This window comes from Erinaceus europaeus, chromosome 4 (genome assembly GCF_950295315.1).
Source record: "Erinaceus europaeus chromosome 4, mEriEur2.1, whole genome shotgun sequence".
Taxonomy (NCBI): Eukaryota; Metazoa; Chordata; class Mammalia; order Eulipotyphla; family Erinaceidae; genus Erinaceus; species Erinaceus europaeus.
Window position 1 is genome coordinate 118,745,802 of NC_080165.1, and position 14,911 is coordinate 118,760,712.

At 38.9% G+C, this 14,911-nt stretch overlaps 1 protein-coding gene across 1 annotated transcript in view; it reads left to right on the top strand.

Annotated features, from left to right (window-relative positions):
* Nucleotides 1-14,472, top strand: part of VNN2 (vanin 2) — a 38,939-nt gene extending 24,467 nt beyond the window's left edge. Inside the window, exons 6-9 of the mRNA XM_060190439.1 lie at nt 1,529-1,817; nt 2,818-3,188; nt 3,951-4,121; nt 12,708-14,472. Of these exons, the coding sequence (XP_060046422.1) occupies nt 1,529-1,817; nt 2,818-3,188; nt 3,951-4,121; nt 12,708-12,899 (1,023 nt within the window). The 3' untranslated portion in view covers nt 12,900-14,472. The remainder of the gene's footprint in view (nt 1-1,528; nt 1,818-2,817; nt 3,189-3,950; nt 4,122-12,707) is intronic.
* Nucleotides 14,473-14,911: the final 439 nt, after the last annotated feature.

Consider the following 14,911-nt stretch of genomic DNA (forward strand, 5'->3'; position numbering starts at 1 on the left):
AATATAATTAAACATTCATATTCTCCCAAGGTCACAGAAATGGGATGACTACTATTTCTATAATTATCTGTCTTATCTATCATCTATCTTATCTATATCTTTCTGTTATCTATCTATCTATCTATCTATCTATCTATCTATCTATCTATCTATCATCCATTTTTTTCAGTGGTCCTGTCTCCTCTTCCTTTCTAAGTCACACCTACACCTAATACTACTTCTGAATATCTTTCCTTTTTCCTCTTCTGTCTCTGGGTCCTGACAGAAGTGAGTTTCAAAGACCTCTAATCCTCTTTCCCTAACATTCCCCCCCCCCTCTGGGAGAATGGATCAAAATTATTTTTTTGGGATGCAGAAGGTGAAAGGTCTGGCTTCTTTAATTGTTAATCCATACTCCCAGCCTGTTTCTATCTTTCCCTAGTTAGGTAAGGCTCTGGAGAAGTGAGGTTTGGGGGACACATTAGTGAGGCCATCTGTCCAGGGAGTTGAGGATGGACTCAGTAGCATCTGCAACTTGGAGTCTGAAAGGTAGTTAAGATATGAAGCAGGACAAAATGTTTAATAAACAGGAATCATAAAGTAGGAATAGAGCAGATGAAAATTGGGATTCTGGGGTGATAAGAAGCTAGGAAGTCTACTTTAGATACGTACCTTGGGTTCTATGCCTTTAGTAAGAGTATTTGTATTTGAGTAATTCATTTAGCACAACACCCTCCAGATTCATCTTTGTCCTTACATATGACATGGATTTATCTTTCTTATCTTGTAGATGAGTAATATTTCACTTATGTTTGCCACATCTTCTTTATCTACTTATTCATCAATGGATACTTAGGTTGTTTACATATCTTGACTATTTGGAAATCTGGGTAAAAGACTCTGGGGGTTCTTTGGATGGAATAGTGTAGAGAAAATTCACACCTCTCATCTGAGTAATGTATTTATTGTGTGTCTGTTATGTTTCTAGGTCTTAGAGAATCAAAGGAAAATAATATATGACAAAGGTACAAGGTGACTTGGCAGTAGGTTGCAAAAACTTGCACGAATCCACTAATCCCACTGGCCTTTTTTTCATCTTGTTCTTTTTCTTTGCTTTCTTTTACTTGATAAGACAGAGAGATATTGAGAAGGGAAATAGAGAGGGATAGAAAGGAGAGGAAGTGAGACATCTACAGCACTATTCCATCACTTATGAACCTCCTGCCCTGTAGATGGGGACCCAAAGCGTGAACATGGGTTGCTGTGTATGGTAATGTGTGCACTTTACCAGGTGTGTCACGGTAATGCCCCTTAAAAAATATTTAGTTTTTTTTTTTTTTTTTAGCTTTGTCTTCAGGCTTCATGAACATGGTGTTTCAACTTATGGGGATATATTTGACTCCTAATTGAGAGAAGGAAGGAAATAAAGAGAAGGCAAATGTTTTCTTGGGAATTTAATTCTTATTACTAACTTTGGAGTTAATTTTAAAAGTTATTTATTTAATAAAAAAAAAAACCTTGTTTTAACCTATCTGTGCACTTTTTCTAGTACCACCTCTATTCTGAGCTTCAGTTTGATGTCCCTGAAAAGCCAGAGTTAGTGACTTTCAACACCACGTTTGGAAGATTTGGCATTTTTACTTGCTTTGACATACTCTTCCATGATCCTGCTGTTAACCTGGTGGAAGATTTCCTTGTGGATACCATACTGCTTCCCACAGCTTGGATGAATGTTTTGCCCCTTTTAACAGCTATTGAATTCCATTCTGCTTGGGCAATGGGAATGAGGGTTAATCTTCTTGTGGCCAATGCACATAATGTCAACTTAAATATGACAGGTAATTGTAGATTATACTTTAAATGTAAAGAATTTAATACCTCGGTTATGACATGTCATAATTTATTGTTTCTTTATTTGGATTCCTCACTATGTATAACTGTTTACAAGAACAAAACAAAATAGTAGAAAAGGACTAGGTTAAAGGGGAGAGTGTTTTGCAGACACCCATCATGGTGAGATAAGAAATTGTGCCTATATGCCAACAACTGTACTGTAAACCATTAAGGCCACAATAAAATGATTAAAAAGGTGTACACACACACACACACACACACACACACACACACACAGACACACACACACACACACACACTCTATTGCTTGATTATATAGCAATGGTTGTAAGAACTTTTTGTGTCCTGTATTATTTATCTCCACAATAATTCTATGTGGAAAGTTATTGTTAGCTCAAATTTTAGTTAAGATTTATTTAATTTACTAACACAAAAGGGAAGGAGAGGGAGGATGAACCAGAATATCCCTTTAATGTATGCAGTGCTTATGATTGTGTTCAGTACCTCACACTTTAAACCCAATACTTTGTCCACTGTACCACTAGGCTGCTACTACCTTAGTTTTATAGATCAGAAAATTGAGATATAGAATGTAAATACTTGCCAAGGACTACCAACTGGTAGGGGACAAAACTGAGAACTAAACAGGGTGATCTCTACCAACTGGCAAAGCAGGGAAAGGACTGTACTATTGAAATGCTGGCTTACCAGGCCCAACTTCGTCATGATTACACACCCACTTCTATTGGGGAAATTTGCAATATTGGCTTTGTTTTTATTTTTTTGAAAGTCTGGTGTTTTAGGGCTGAGCTATGGTGCACATGTCCCATAAACAAGGACCTGGGTTCAAATCCCTGTTCCCACTTGCAGGGGGAATTTTCACTACTTGAGCAGTGCTTCGGGTGTTTCTGTTCTCTTTATTCTACTCCTCTCCCCCAACCTCTCTGTCTTATCAAAAAAAAAAGTCTTGTGTTTTATTCACAGGCAGTGGTATCTATGCCCCACATGCTCCTAAAATATACCACTATGATATGGAAACAGACTTGGGAAAGCTTCTTCTTTCCAAGGTGGACACACATCCCCGGATCTCTCCTGTCTACCCACCAGCTGTGAATTGGCGTGCCTATGCCACCTCCATCAATCCATTCCCAGTACAGGACACTTTCAGGGGATTTGTTTCACGGGATGAGTTCAACTTCACAGAGCTTTTTGGAAATTCAGGAAACATTACTGTTTGCCAAAAAGAACTTTGCTGTCATTTGAGTTACAGAATGTTAGGAAAAGAGAAGAATGAAGTATATGTTCTAGGAGCTTTCACAGGACTTCATGGACGAAGGAAAAGCGAGTACTGGCAGGTAAATTGGGTTCATATGAGAGGGAGTGTTTGGTGTGAGTAAGTCCCAAGATTAACTTTACATTTGTCCCAGAGAAATAAGGGCTTTCTGTTGGTATCACTTTATGCGCAGGCACACACAGATTAGGATTAGTCATATGGTATTTATAGTTAGAGTTAAGTATAAGGGGCCGGGCGGTGGTGCACCTGCTTGAGCACACATGTTATGCTGCAGAAGGACCCAGGCTCAAGCCCCCGGTCCCAAGCCCCTGGTGCCCACCTGCAGGGGGAAAGCTTCCCTATTGGCAAAGCACTGCTGCAGTTGTCTCTCTGCCTTCCACCCTCTCTACATCCCCCTTCCTCTCAATTTCTGACTGTCTCAATCCAATAAAAAAAGATAAAATAAATAAATAAAATTAGAGTTAAGTATAATCTGACTGTTTACTTTGAGTATATTAAAAATCTATAGACTTGTAGATGATAATTTTCTATTTAACTAATGAGTCACGTTATGTATTACAAGATGTTTTAAATATAAATTTAAATCCTCTGCTTTATTTTGATTGATTTATTACTCAGAACACGGCGGTTGGTTCTCAAATAATCTTTCCAGTGGAGCAGGTAATTCTATGAAGTATGATCTAAGTCCTTTTATCAAATGGAAAAAAAATAAGTGCCTTATATGACTGTACAGTGAATTATATATTATAATCTGACTTGAGAGTTCCAGTATGAATAATTTAGATGGGAGGTATTGTAGTTTGTCCGTATCTGTTCTACACAGGTATGTGTAATGTTGAAATGCAGAACAATGGACCTGACAACTTGTGGACAGTCAGTGGAAACTGCTTTGACGAGATTTGAGATGTTCTCCCTAAGCGGCACATTTGGAACAGAGTATGTTTTTCCCGAAGTGCTACATACTAAAATTCATCTGTCACCAGGAAGATTTGAGGTAGGAGAATTTTAAGAATATTTTCATTTTATCTTTTTTTCTGAAGTCAATTAAAATAACCTATGTGAATTATCATACTTTTGTTGTGTAGCAGATATCCTTAAAAGTTAGCCTTTTAAAAATAGCTTAATAATAGTTTACAAGATTGTAAGAAAATGGGGGTATAATTCTATACCACTCCCACGACCGAAGGTCTGTCTCCCTTGCCTCTCCCCACCCCTGCACCCCACACCCCACACAATGATAATGGCCAGAGCTCATCCAAAGTCTCATTTACGGGTTAATTGTATACATACATTTTTCAAGTTCATGTGTTTTAATGACCTATATTACACATATGAGAAAAATCAGCTAGTAGCTATTCTTTATCTCCTTACTTACTTCATACATAATGATCACCATGTCTATCTGTTTTCTTCCAAAGGATACAATATAGTCAAATTGCTGAATAGTACTTCATTGAGTACATGTCCCATGACTTTTTTTTTCTTGTATTTATAAAACTTGAATTATTATTATCCCTTTGTTAAAGGCTTTTTTTTTTTACCCTTACTCTTTATCAGTGTATTCCTCATGGGGGGTGTTTATTCTTCCAGATATTTTAAACTTTTAATCAGGAAAATGAAAAGCTGTGTGCCAGAGAAGCACATGGTCCATTTGGGAAAAAAGGATGACTCCATGTGGATACTGATGCTCATTTTTATTCATAAAAGTCAGTGTCTTAAAACAATAAGCATTCTGTGGGTGACCTGGGTCTAGCTGGGCTTTTCTTCTGGTATGGTCTAAGTCCAGTTGATCTTGACTGGGCTCATTCAGGCATCTTCCACTTGCGGTTAAGGTAGTTGGGAGATGGTTTGTGATGACCTTGTTGTGGGCAGTTAGGGTGGTCTGCATCACCCTATATGTACTCTCTCATATTCCAACAACTTAGAGCCTGTTTACATGTTGAAAGTATCCAAGATTACCAAAGTATAAACCATAGTGGACAAATTCTTTTCAAGTCTCTGCTTGTACCATGCTTGACACTGCCAATACAAGCTTCAGAGCCTGAAGTTCATCTGACTCTAGGGAGGATGGATTAAAAAACCAACTTAGTTTTATTTAAAAAATACATTTTTGGGAGTCGGGCGGTAACACAGCAGGTTAAGCACACGTGGCAAGCACAAGGACCAGCATAAGGATCCCAGTTTGAGCCCCCGGCTCCCCACCTGCAGGGGAGTCGATTCACAGGTGGTGAAGCAGATCTGCAGGTGTCTTTCTCTCCCCCTCTCTGTCTTCCCCTCCTCTTTCCATTTCTCTGTTGTATCCAACAACGATGACATCAATAACAACAATAATAATAACTACAACAATAAAACAATAAGGACAACAAAAGGGAATAAATAAATAAATATTTAAAAAACTTTAAAAATACATTATCTTAGCTCAAGAATTATCATCTCAAGGGAGCTTTCCACTGCAAACCCTCGCTGGAGCTCTAGCTGTAGATTAAAAGTTTGTTTTGTAAACAGAATCAAAACAAAGAGTTGGGTATTGGGCTAGTAATATAGCTCACTTTGATAGTGGGCCCACTTTGCCATGTGTGTAATTCAGGTTTGGATCTGACCCTCGCTGCACTGAAAGAAGATTTGGTGCTATGGTATCATTCCCCTACTCTCTATCTCTGTTTCTTTTTTTTTTTTTTTTTTAATTTTTTATTTAAGAAAGGATTAGTGAACAAAAGCATAAGGTAGGAGGGGTACAACTCCACACAATTCCCAACACCCAATCCCTATAACCCACCCCCTCCCCTGATAGCTTTCCCATTCTCTATCCCTCTGGGAGCATGGACCCAGGGTCGTTGAGGGATGCAGAAGGTAGAAGGTCTGGCTTCTGTAATTGCTTCCCCGCTGAACATGGACGTTGACTGGTCGGTCCATACCCCCAGTCTGCCTCTCTCTTTCCCTAGTAGGGTGTGACTCTGGGGAAGCTGAGCTCCAGGACACATTGGTGGAATCTTCAATCCAGGGAAGCCTAGCCAGCATCCTGGTGGCATCTGGAACCTGGTGATTGAAAACAGAGTTAACATATGAAGCCAAACAATTTGTTGAGCAATCATGGATCCCAAGCTTGGAATAGTGGAGAGGAAGTGTTAGGGAGGTACTCACTGCAAACTCTAGTGTAGTCCTGCTTTCAGGTATATATTTTGCAGTAGTTTATGGATACGTGTGCACATAAGCTCTCTCTCACAGAAACTGGTGTATATCTAGGTTATGGGACTTTGTTGGAAAGTGAACTACCTGAGATGAAATTAGAGTGTACTATTAAAGGAAAGGTCTCACCCGAGTAATGAAGCTGAAGGGTTGTCATTCCACACGTGAAGTCTCTGGATACATTCTGAGGTGAAGCATGTTGAGTTAGCAATCGTTGCCTTGGTTAGGTTGTGATCGGCAGATGCAATGTTATTTGGTTTGGATTGGGAGATGCATACGGGAAAGTGGGCCCTATCCAAGGGTTCCAGGACTGGGGGAAGTAGGGGCTCTATAGTGAAGATGTGAGGTTCCTGCTGTCTTAGGGTTCAAAAAGACACTCAATAGTTAATATTATCATCACATTATTTGTTAATTGGGTTAACTTTGAAAAGTCCCTTTGTTATGGTTTGCTGGACAGTACCCAGTATCTTGTATATAGCTGTGCTATTGGAAGCTTCTAATCTACTTGGTCTAGGCTTTTGAGAGAGTCCACATATCAAATACATAGCCTATATATTAAAAAGATTCAGTTTGTCTTTTGAGAAACTTTGAGACATACAATTGATTTCCCCCTCTCATATTAATTAGCTACTGATTTATATGTCTACATTTTGCTAGGAGTGTACATAAACACCATTCCCACCACCAAAGGACTGTGACCCATCCCTCCCGCCCACTCCCACCCCCCACTGGCCCAGGAAGCTACATGCCTACCCCTCACCACTGGGTTTTTACTTTGGTGCCCTACTTACAATTTGATCAGGTCCTGCTTTTAGTTTCCCTTTCAGATCTTCTTAGTCAGCTTCTGTTGATGAGTGGGATCATCCCATACTCATCTTTATCTTTCTGACTTAGTTCACTTAACATAATTCCTTCTAGCTCTGTCCAAGATGGGTCAGAGAAGGTGGGTTCATTGTTCTTGATAGCTGCATAGTATTCCATTGTGTATATATACCACAGCTTTCTCAGCCACTCATCTGTTGTTGGGCACCTGGGTTGCTTCCAGGTTTTAGCTATTATGAATTGTGCTGCTATGAACATAGGAGTACACACCTCTTTTTGGTTGGGTGTTATGGAGTCCTTGGGGTATAACCCCAGGAGAGGAATTATTGGGTCATATGGAAGGTCCATGTCTAGCCTTCTGAGAGTTTTCCAGACTGCTCTCCACAAAGGCTGTACCAATTTACATTCCCACCAGCAATGTAAAAGGGTTCCTCTGTCCCCACATCCTCTCCAGCATTTGTTGCTGCTTTCCTTTTTGATGTATGCCATTCTTACAGGAGTGAGGTGGTATCTTAGTGTTGTCTTGATTTGCATTTCTCTGATAATCAGTGACCTAGAGCAGTTTTTCATATGTTTGTTAGCCTTTTGGATCTCCTCTGTGGTGAATGTTTTGTTCATTTCCTCTGCCCATTTTTGGATGGGGTCATTTGCTTTTTTGGTGCTAAGTTTGCTGAGCTCTTTATATATTTTGGTGATTAGTTTCTTGTCTGATGTCTGGCATGTGAAGATCTTCTCCCATTCTGTGAGGGGTCTCTCTGTTTGTTTAATAGTTTCTTTGGATGTGCAGAAGCTTTTCAATTTGATGTAGTCCCATTGGTTTGTTTCTGCTTTGGTCTTCCTTGCAATTGGGTTTGATTCATCAAAGATGTCCTTGAGGTGTATGTGGGAAAGTGTTTTACCAATGTTTTCCTCTAAGTATTTGATTGTTTCTGGTCTGACATCTAGGTCTTTGATCCATTTGGAGTTGATTTTTGTTTCTGGTGAGATAAAGTGGTTCAATTTCATTCTTCTGCATGTTTCAACCCAGTTTTTCCAGCACCATTTATTGAAGAGAGCCTCCTTTTTCCATTTAATCCTTTGGGCCCCCTTATCAAAGATTAGATGCCCATAGGTGTTGGGATTTACTTCTGGGCTTTCAATTCTGTTCCACTGGTCTGTATGCCTATTTTTGTTCCAGTACCATGCTGTTTTGATGATGATGGCTTTATAATATAGTTTAAGGTCTGGGAGTGTGATGCCTCCATTTCTGTTTCTTTTCCTTAAGATGGTTTTGGCAATTCTAGGTGTTTTCAGGTTCCAGATAAATGATTGTAGCGTTTGTTCTATTCTCTTAAAGAAGCCTGGTGGAACTTTGATGGGTATTGCATTAAATTTGTATATGGCTCTGGGGAGAATATTCATTTTGATGATATTTATTCTTCCAATCCATGAGCATGGGATATCTTTCCATTTCTTGGTATCAGTTTCTATCTCCTTGAGTAGCGACTCATAGTTTTCAGTATACAAGTCTTTCACTTCTTTGGTCAACTTTATTCCTAGGTATTTGATTGATTTTGCTGAAACAGTAAATGGGAGTGATTTATGGATGTCTTCTTCTTCAGATTTAGTGTTTGCATAAAGAAATGCCACTGATTTTTGTACATTGATTTTGTAGCCTGATACCTTGCTATATTGCCTAACAACTTCCAGTAATTTTCTACTGGATTCTTTAGGTCTTTCTATGTATACTATCATATCATCTGCAAATAGTGAGAGCTTGACTTCTTCCCTTCCAATCTGTATCCCTTTGATTTCTTTCTCTTGCCTGATTGCTATGGCAAGAACTTCCAATACTATGTTGAAGAGTAACGGTGACAGTGGACAGCCCTGTCTACCGATCTGAGGGGGAATGCTTTCAGCTTCTCTCCATTGAGTATGATGTTGGCTGTAGGTTTGCTATATATAGACTCCACTATCTTGAGGAATTTCCCATCTATTCCCATTTTCTGTAGAGTTTTGAGCATGAATGGGTGTTGGATTTTGTCAAAGGCTTTCTCTGCATCTATTGAGATAATCATGTGGTTTTTGGCTTTGCTTTTATTGATGTGATGAATGACATTGATTGATTTACGGATGTTGAACCAGCCTTGCATTCCTGGGATGAATCCCACTTGGTCATGATGAACAATCTTTTTGATGTGTTGCTGTATCCGGTTGGCCAAGATCTTGTTTAATATTTTGGCATCTATGTTCATCAGAGATATTGGTCTGTAGTTTTCCTTTTTTGTTCTGTCCCTATCAGCTTTTGGTATCAGGGTGATGTTGGCTTCATAAAAGGTGGAAGGGAGTATTCCTGTTTCTTCAATCTTATGGAATAGCTTAAGAAGTATGGGTATTAACTGTTTCCTGAAAGTTTTGTAGAATTCATTTGTGAAGCCATCTGGTCCAGGACTTTTGTTGTTGGGGAGATTCTTAATAACGGTTTCAATTTCTTTGTCTGTGATTGGTGCATTTAGATTTTGTAGTTCTTCTTGGTTCAGTTTTGGAAGTGCATAGGTTTCTAGGAATTGTTCCATTTCTTCCAGATTCTCTAGCTTGGTGGCATATAGTTCTTTATAGAAGTTTCGCAGAATTCTCTGGATTTCTGTGTTGTCAGTTGTGATATCTCCTGCATCGTTTACAATTCTATTAATTTGAGTCTTCTGTCTTTTTTGTTTGGTGAGTCTGGCTAGGGGTTTGTCAATTTTGTTTAATCTTTCAAAGAACCAACATTTGGCTTCATTGATCTTTTGTATGGTTCTTTTATTTTCGATGTTGTTTATTTCTGCTCTAACTTTAGTGATTTCTGTCCTTCTGGTTGCTTTAGGGTATCTCTGTTTCTTATTTTCTTTCTGAAAAAATAGAACCAGGGGCCAGGTGATGGCACACTTGGTTAAGTGCACACATTATAGTGCACAAGGACCTGGTTTCAAGCCCCTGGTCCCCACCTGCAGGGGGGAAGCTTCACAAGTAGTGAAGCAAATCTGCAGGTGCCTCTCTGTCTCTTTCTCTCTCTACTTCCCCCTCCCCTGTCAATTTTTCTCTATCTATCCAGTAATAAATAAATAAATAAAAATTTAAAAATAAATGAAAAAAATAGAACCAGAGTGGTGAAGCTCTATAGATGATAAAAATGAATTTGGATATTTATGGAAAAAAGACTCCCATGAAATTCTAGTAGCCAAATTCAATGTGTTTCTCCACTGATCTAGAGATTGTGTTGAATTAGGGTATTTTCTCTCCTCAAAAAGGATCACGTGGGGGCCGGGCGGTAGCGCAGTGGGTGAAGCGCAGGTGGAGCAAAGTACAAGGACCTGCCTAAGGATCCTGGTTCCAGCCCCGGCTCCCTACCTGTAGGGGAGTTGCCTCGAAGGAGGTGAAGCAGGTCTGTAGGTGTCTATATTACTCTCCCCCTCTCTGTCTCCCCCTCTCTGTCTTCACCTCCTCTCTCCATTTCTCTCTGTTCTATCCAACAATGAACGACTAACAATAACAATAATAACCACAACAAAGCTACAACAACAAGGGAAACAAAAAGGGGAAAAAATGGCCTCTAGGAGCAGTGGATTCATGGTGCAGGCACTGAGCCCCAGCAATAACCCTGGAAGCAAAAAAAAAAAAAAAAAAAGGATCATGTAGGGGTGGGGATAGCTCAGTTACTAAGGTGAGTGCCTCACTATGTGTAAGGTCCTGGATTTGAGGCCTAGCACTACATAGGAACATCATTACACTGGCACTGGAGGAAGCTCTGTGGACGGTGGAATAGTGTTGTGGTATATCTCTTTCTGTCTGTTTCTCTCTCTCGGAGATAAAAAGAGTAAAAAAAAAAAAAAAAAAAAAAGGCCCAGAACTGGTGGAATCGCTCAGCATAAGGACCATTGTGTGTGTGTGTGTGGGGGAGGTGGGTGTAGTAAACAGTAGCCAGTTCTTGGGTATTTCTTTTGTTCTTTCTTTAGAGATCTTACAGATCAGGGCCCTACTGTTGACATATGTTTCTTAGAGAGAACAGTTAAAATACTATAAATAACACATTTTTTTATGAGTCTTGCTAGCTATGCTTTTTTTTTAAAAAAAGAATTTATTCATTTATTCATGAGAAAGATTGGCAGAGAGAGAGAAAGAACCAGACATCACTCTGGTACATGCGCTGCTGGGGATTGAACTTGGGACCTCATGATTGAGAATCCAATGCTTTATCCACTGTGCCACCTCCCAGACCACACAATGTTTTTTTTTTTTATTAGTGATTTAATATTGATTTACAGAATTAAAAGATAGTAGGGGTATAATTCCATAATGTTCCTACTACCAGAGTTTTGTACCCTCATCCTCTCATTGGAAACTGCAGTAGTTCTCCCATGGCCATGACTTTATAACTATCTGTATCTATTTTTTGTCCATCTTTTTCTACATTCCTGTCTTCTTTTCCTTTCTAAGTCACATCTACACCTATTACTACTTCTGAGTGCCCTTCCCTTTCCCCCTCTTTCCTCTGATAAGAGAAACGGTGCTCATGAAGCTTCCCCCACCTCTCCAGAGGTAGAGGCTTGAACCCAGGCCCTTGTGTATTGTAACATGTGCACTCAACCAGATGTGCCACTGCCCAACTCTGAAAGGGGTGATTTGGCATCCTTAGAGATCCCCCCCTTGGTCCATTCATGAATGTCAGGGAACCTTGGATCTTTGGTGCCTCAAGCATGAAAATCTTTTTGCATAACCATCATGCTATCTCCTCAGCTCCTCTGCCATTAGTTTCTAACCACAAGAGTGAGAAAGCATTATCACATACTTCTGTTGCTGCTTTCATTTCAACTTCCCACATTATCTTCTGTCTACAGCCTCAGAGAAAAAGTCATTCTAGTGGCTAGTTCTAGCCCATTTTGGGAAGCAGAACAATACAGATTTTTCTTAGCACTTCTAAGCACTTTCCAGTTTCCTTGTCTAGTACACTGATGGTTTCTCTTTTTATGTTAGAATCTGCTCAATTTCACTGTTAATTTTTTAAAATTTTAATTTAAATACTGCTTATCTCCGGCTTATGGTGATGCTAAAGATTGAACCTGGGACTTGGGAGCACCAGGCATAAATGTCCTTTGTGGCCTGGGAGCTAGCACAGTGATTATGCAAAAAAATTTAATGCTCTAAGTTCAGAGGTTTACCAGTGGCTGGAGCAGAGTAGTGTTCTGGAAACAAAACAAAACAAAACAAAATATCTTTTGATAGCCACTGTTCTATCTCCCCAGTTCCACTGTTAACTCTTTACTTTCTTGAAGGAAAGGTACCATTTTTGCTTCTCTAGTTCTTCATTATCTTACACATAAACTCTAAAACTTTGCTGCTGCTGATTTTTGACTTTTAATTAAGGATTAGATATGATTCTTGTCTTCTTGAGAATGGTGCTAGTCTCTATTATATAGACAATAGTTGTTTCCTTTATCTCTTAACTATTCTGACCTACCTGGGTATATTTGATATAGAATAGTTTCAAAACCACTAGTCTGCTAGTAATTTATATTTTAATTAAGATAACATGCTTTATTTACTGTCTTTTTAGTGTCTGAAGGATGGACGCTTGGTAAATAAGAATGGATCATTCGAGCCCATCCTGACAGTGTCGCTGTTTGGAAGATGGTACATGAAGGACTCACTATCCACCTCAGGTGAAATCAGAAGTCCAACAGTGACTTACCTGTTAATATCCATATCATTAATAATTGTAGTGTTGCCAAGTATTGTGATGGTATAGGGTATATATTTGTCATATTCACTTTGCATCATATATTTTGCTAACTATGTTTATCAGTTCATTCATTTTACCAAGCAATCCCAAAGGGCTACCTCAGTAATATAGGCCAGTGATTTATAAATATAACCTTTTCTCATCATTTTTAAAAAATTACTTTTTTTTGCCTCGAGGGTTATTGCTGGGTGCCTGCACTATGAATCCACTGCCTTTGGAGGTTATTTTTTCTCTTTTGTTGTTGTTTATTGATGTTGTTGTTATTATTATTGTTGTTATTGTTGTTATTGTTGTCGTTGTTGTTGGATAAGATAGAGAGAGAAATGGAAAGAGGAAGGGGAAACAGAGAGGGGGAGAGAAAGATAGACACCTTCAGACCTTCACCACTTGTGAAGCTACTCCCCAGCAGATGGGCTCAAACCAGGATCCTTACCGCCAGTCCTTGTGCTTCGTACCACTTGCACTTAACCCGCTGTGCTGCTGCCCAGTCCCCTAAAAATTATTTTAGTGTATGTGAGGGAATGATGATTTACAGGACAGTTACCACTTGAGTACAGTTTCTTATATCTCCATCCTAGGTGCTTGTTTGCACACCACACCTTCCATTAGCTGATATCTCCCTCCATCATTGTTGACTGGGTCTCCAGACTTTCTCATCCACTTTAGAATCAACTTTGTTGCAGTAGACCACAGATAGTCTAAGTTTTACCTTGCATTTTTCTTTTCTTTGTTTCTTAAATAGTTTGTACATGCATAGCATTTCTCAGTTTTCCACTTAACAATGCAACCCCCACTAGGTCCTCTGTCATCCTTTTCCAGGACTTGTACTCTCTCCCTCCCCTCACCCACCCCAGAGTCTTTTACTTTGGTGCAATACGCCAACTCCAGTTCAGGTTAGTAAGTCCATTTCTAATGTTTGAGGAATCACCATACTGTTTTCTTCAGGGGATGAACCAATTTATATTTCCACTCACATCCACAGGGTATATTTCCACAGGGTATATTTCCACTCACATCCTCTTCAGCACTTGTTTCTATTCATAGTTCCAAACTGCTCTACACCTATGGGATAATTTAACAGGCATGAATTCCTCAACACATCTATCAAAACTGCTAATGGTAACATTTTTAAGGATTGGGTTGTCTATTTAAAAAAAAATGTATATCTCATGTTTCTTAAAAATAGAAGTACATTTATTACTGGTCACTTAATATTAAAAGTCCTAAAGAAATGACTGAATTTTCAGACTTACATATGCAAAATTATTTTGATGAATATGTTCACAATATGAATAAATAAGTTAATAAATCACAGCTGAGGCATTCATATCTTGGTTTATATATCATTGTCTATGTACTCCTTGGAGATAAAATTCTAATTCTTTGTTAAATCACAATAATAAATTAGGTTATTATTATAATTTAGTAGTTATTGTTATGATAATGGATATGGAACTTAAGTCACATTTTGTGTGTACTTTTGCAAAGAGCTGATATATTCTCTATTTTTAACATAATCACATTATACAATGTACATGTATACAAATTACTCAAATCACATGATAATAAAAATTTTGCATCCTTATCAGCAGCAATGTGTATTCGTTCCAACTCCTTTGCACTTTCCCAATGTCAAGTATTTTTTTTAAGGCTTCTTTTTTATTTTTATTTTTTAAAATTTTATTTATTTATTTATTTTCCATTTTGTTGCCCTTGTTGTTTTTCATTGTTGTTGCAGTTATTATCGTTGTTATTGATGTCACCGTTGTTAGATAGGACAGAGAGAAATGGAGAGAGGAGGGGAAGACAGAGGAGAGAAAGACACCTACAGACCTGCTTCACCGCCTGTGAAGCCACTCCCCTGCAGGTGGGGACCGGGGGGCTTGAACCAGGATCCTTATGCCCATCCTTGCACTTCCTGCCACATGCACTTAACCCGCTGCGCTACCGCCCGACTCCCCAATATCAAGTATTTTTTATCTTTACTCATTGTAGTCAGTGCTGTGACTTGCCATTGC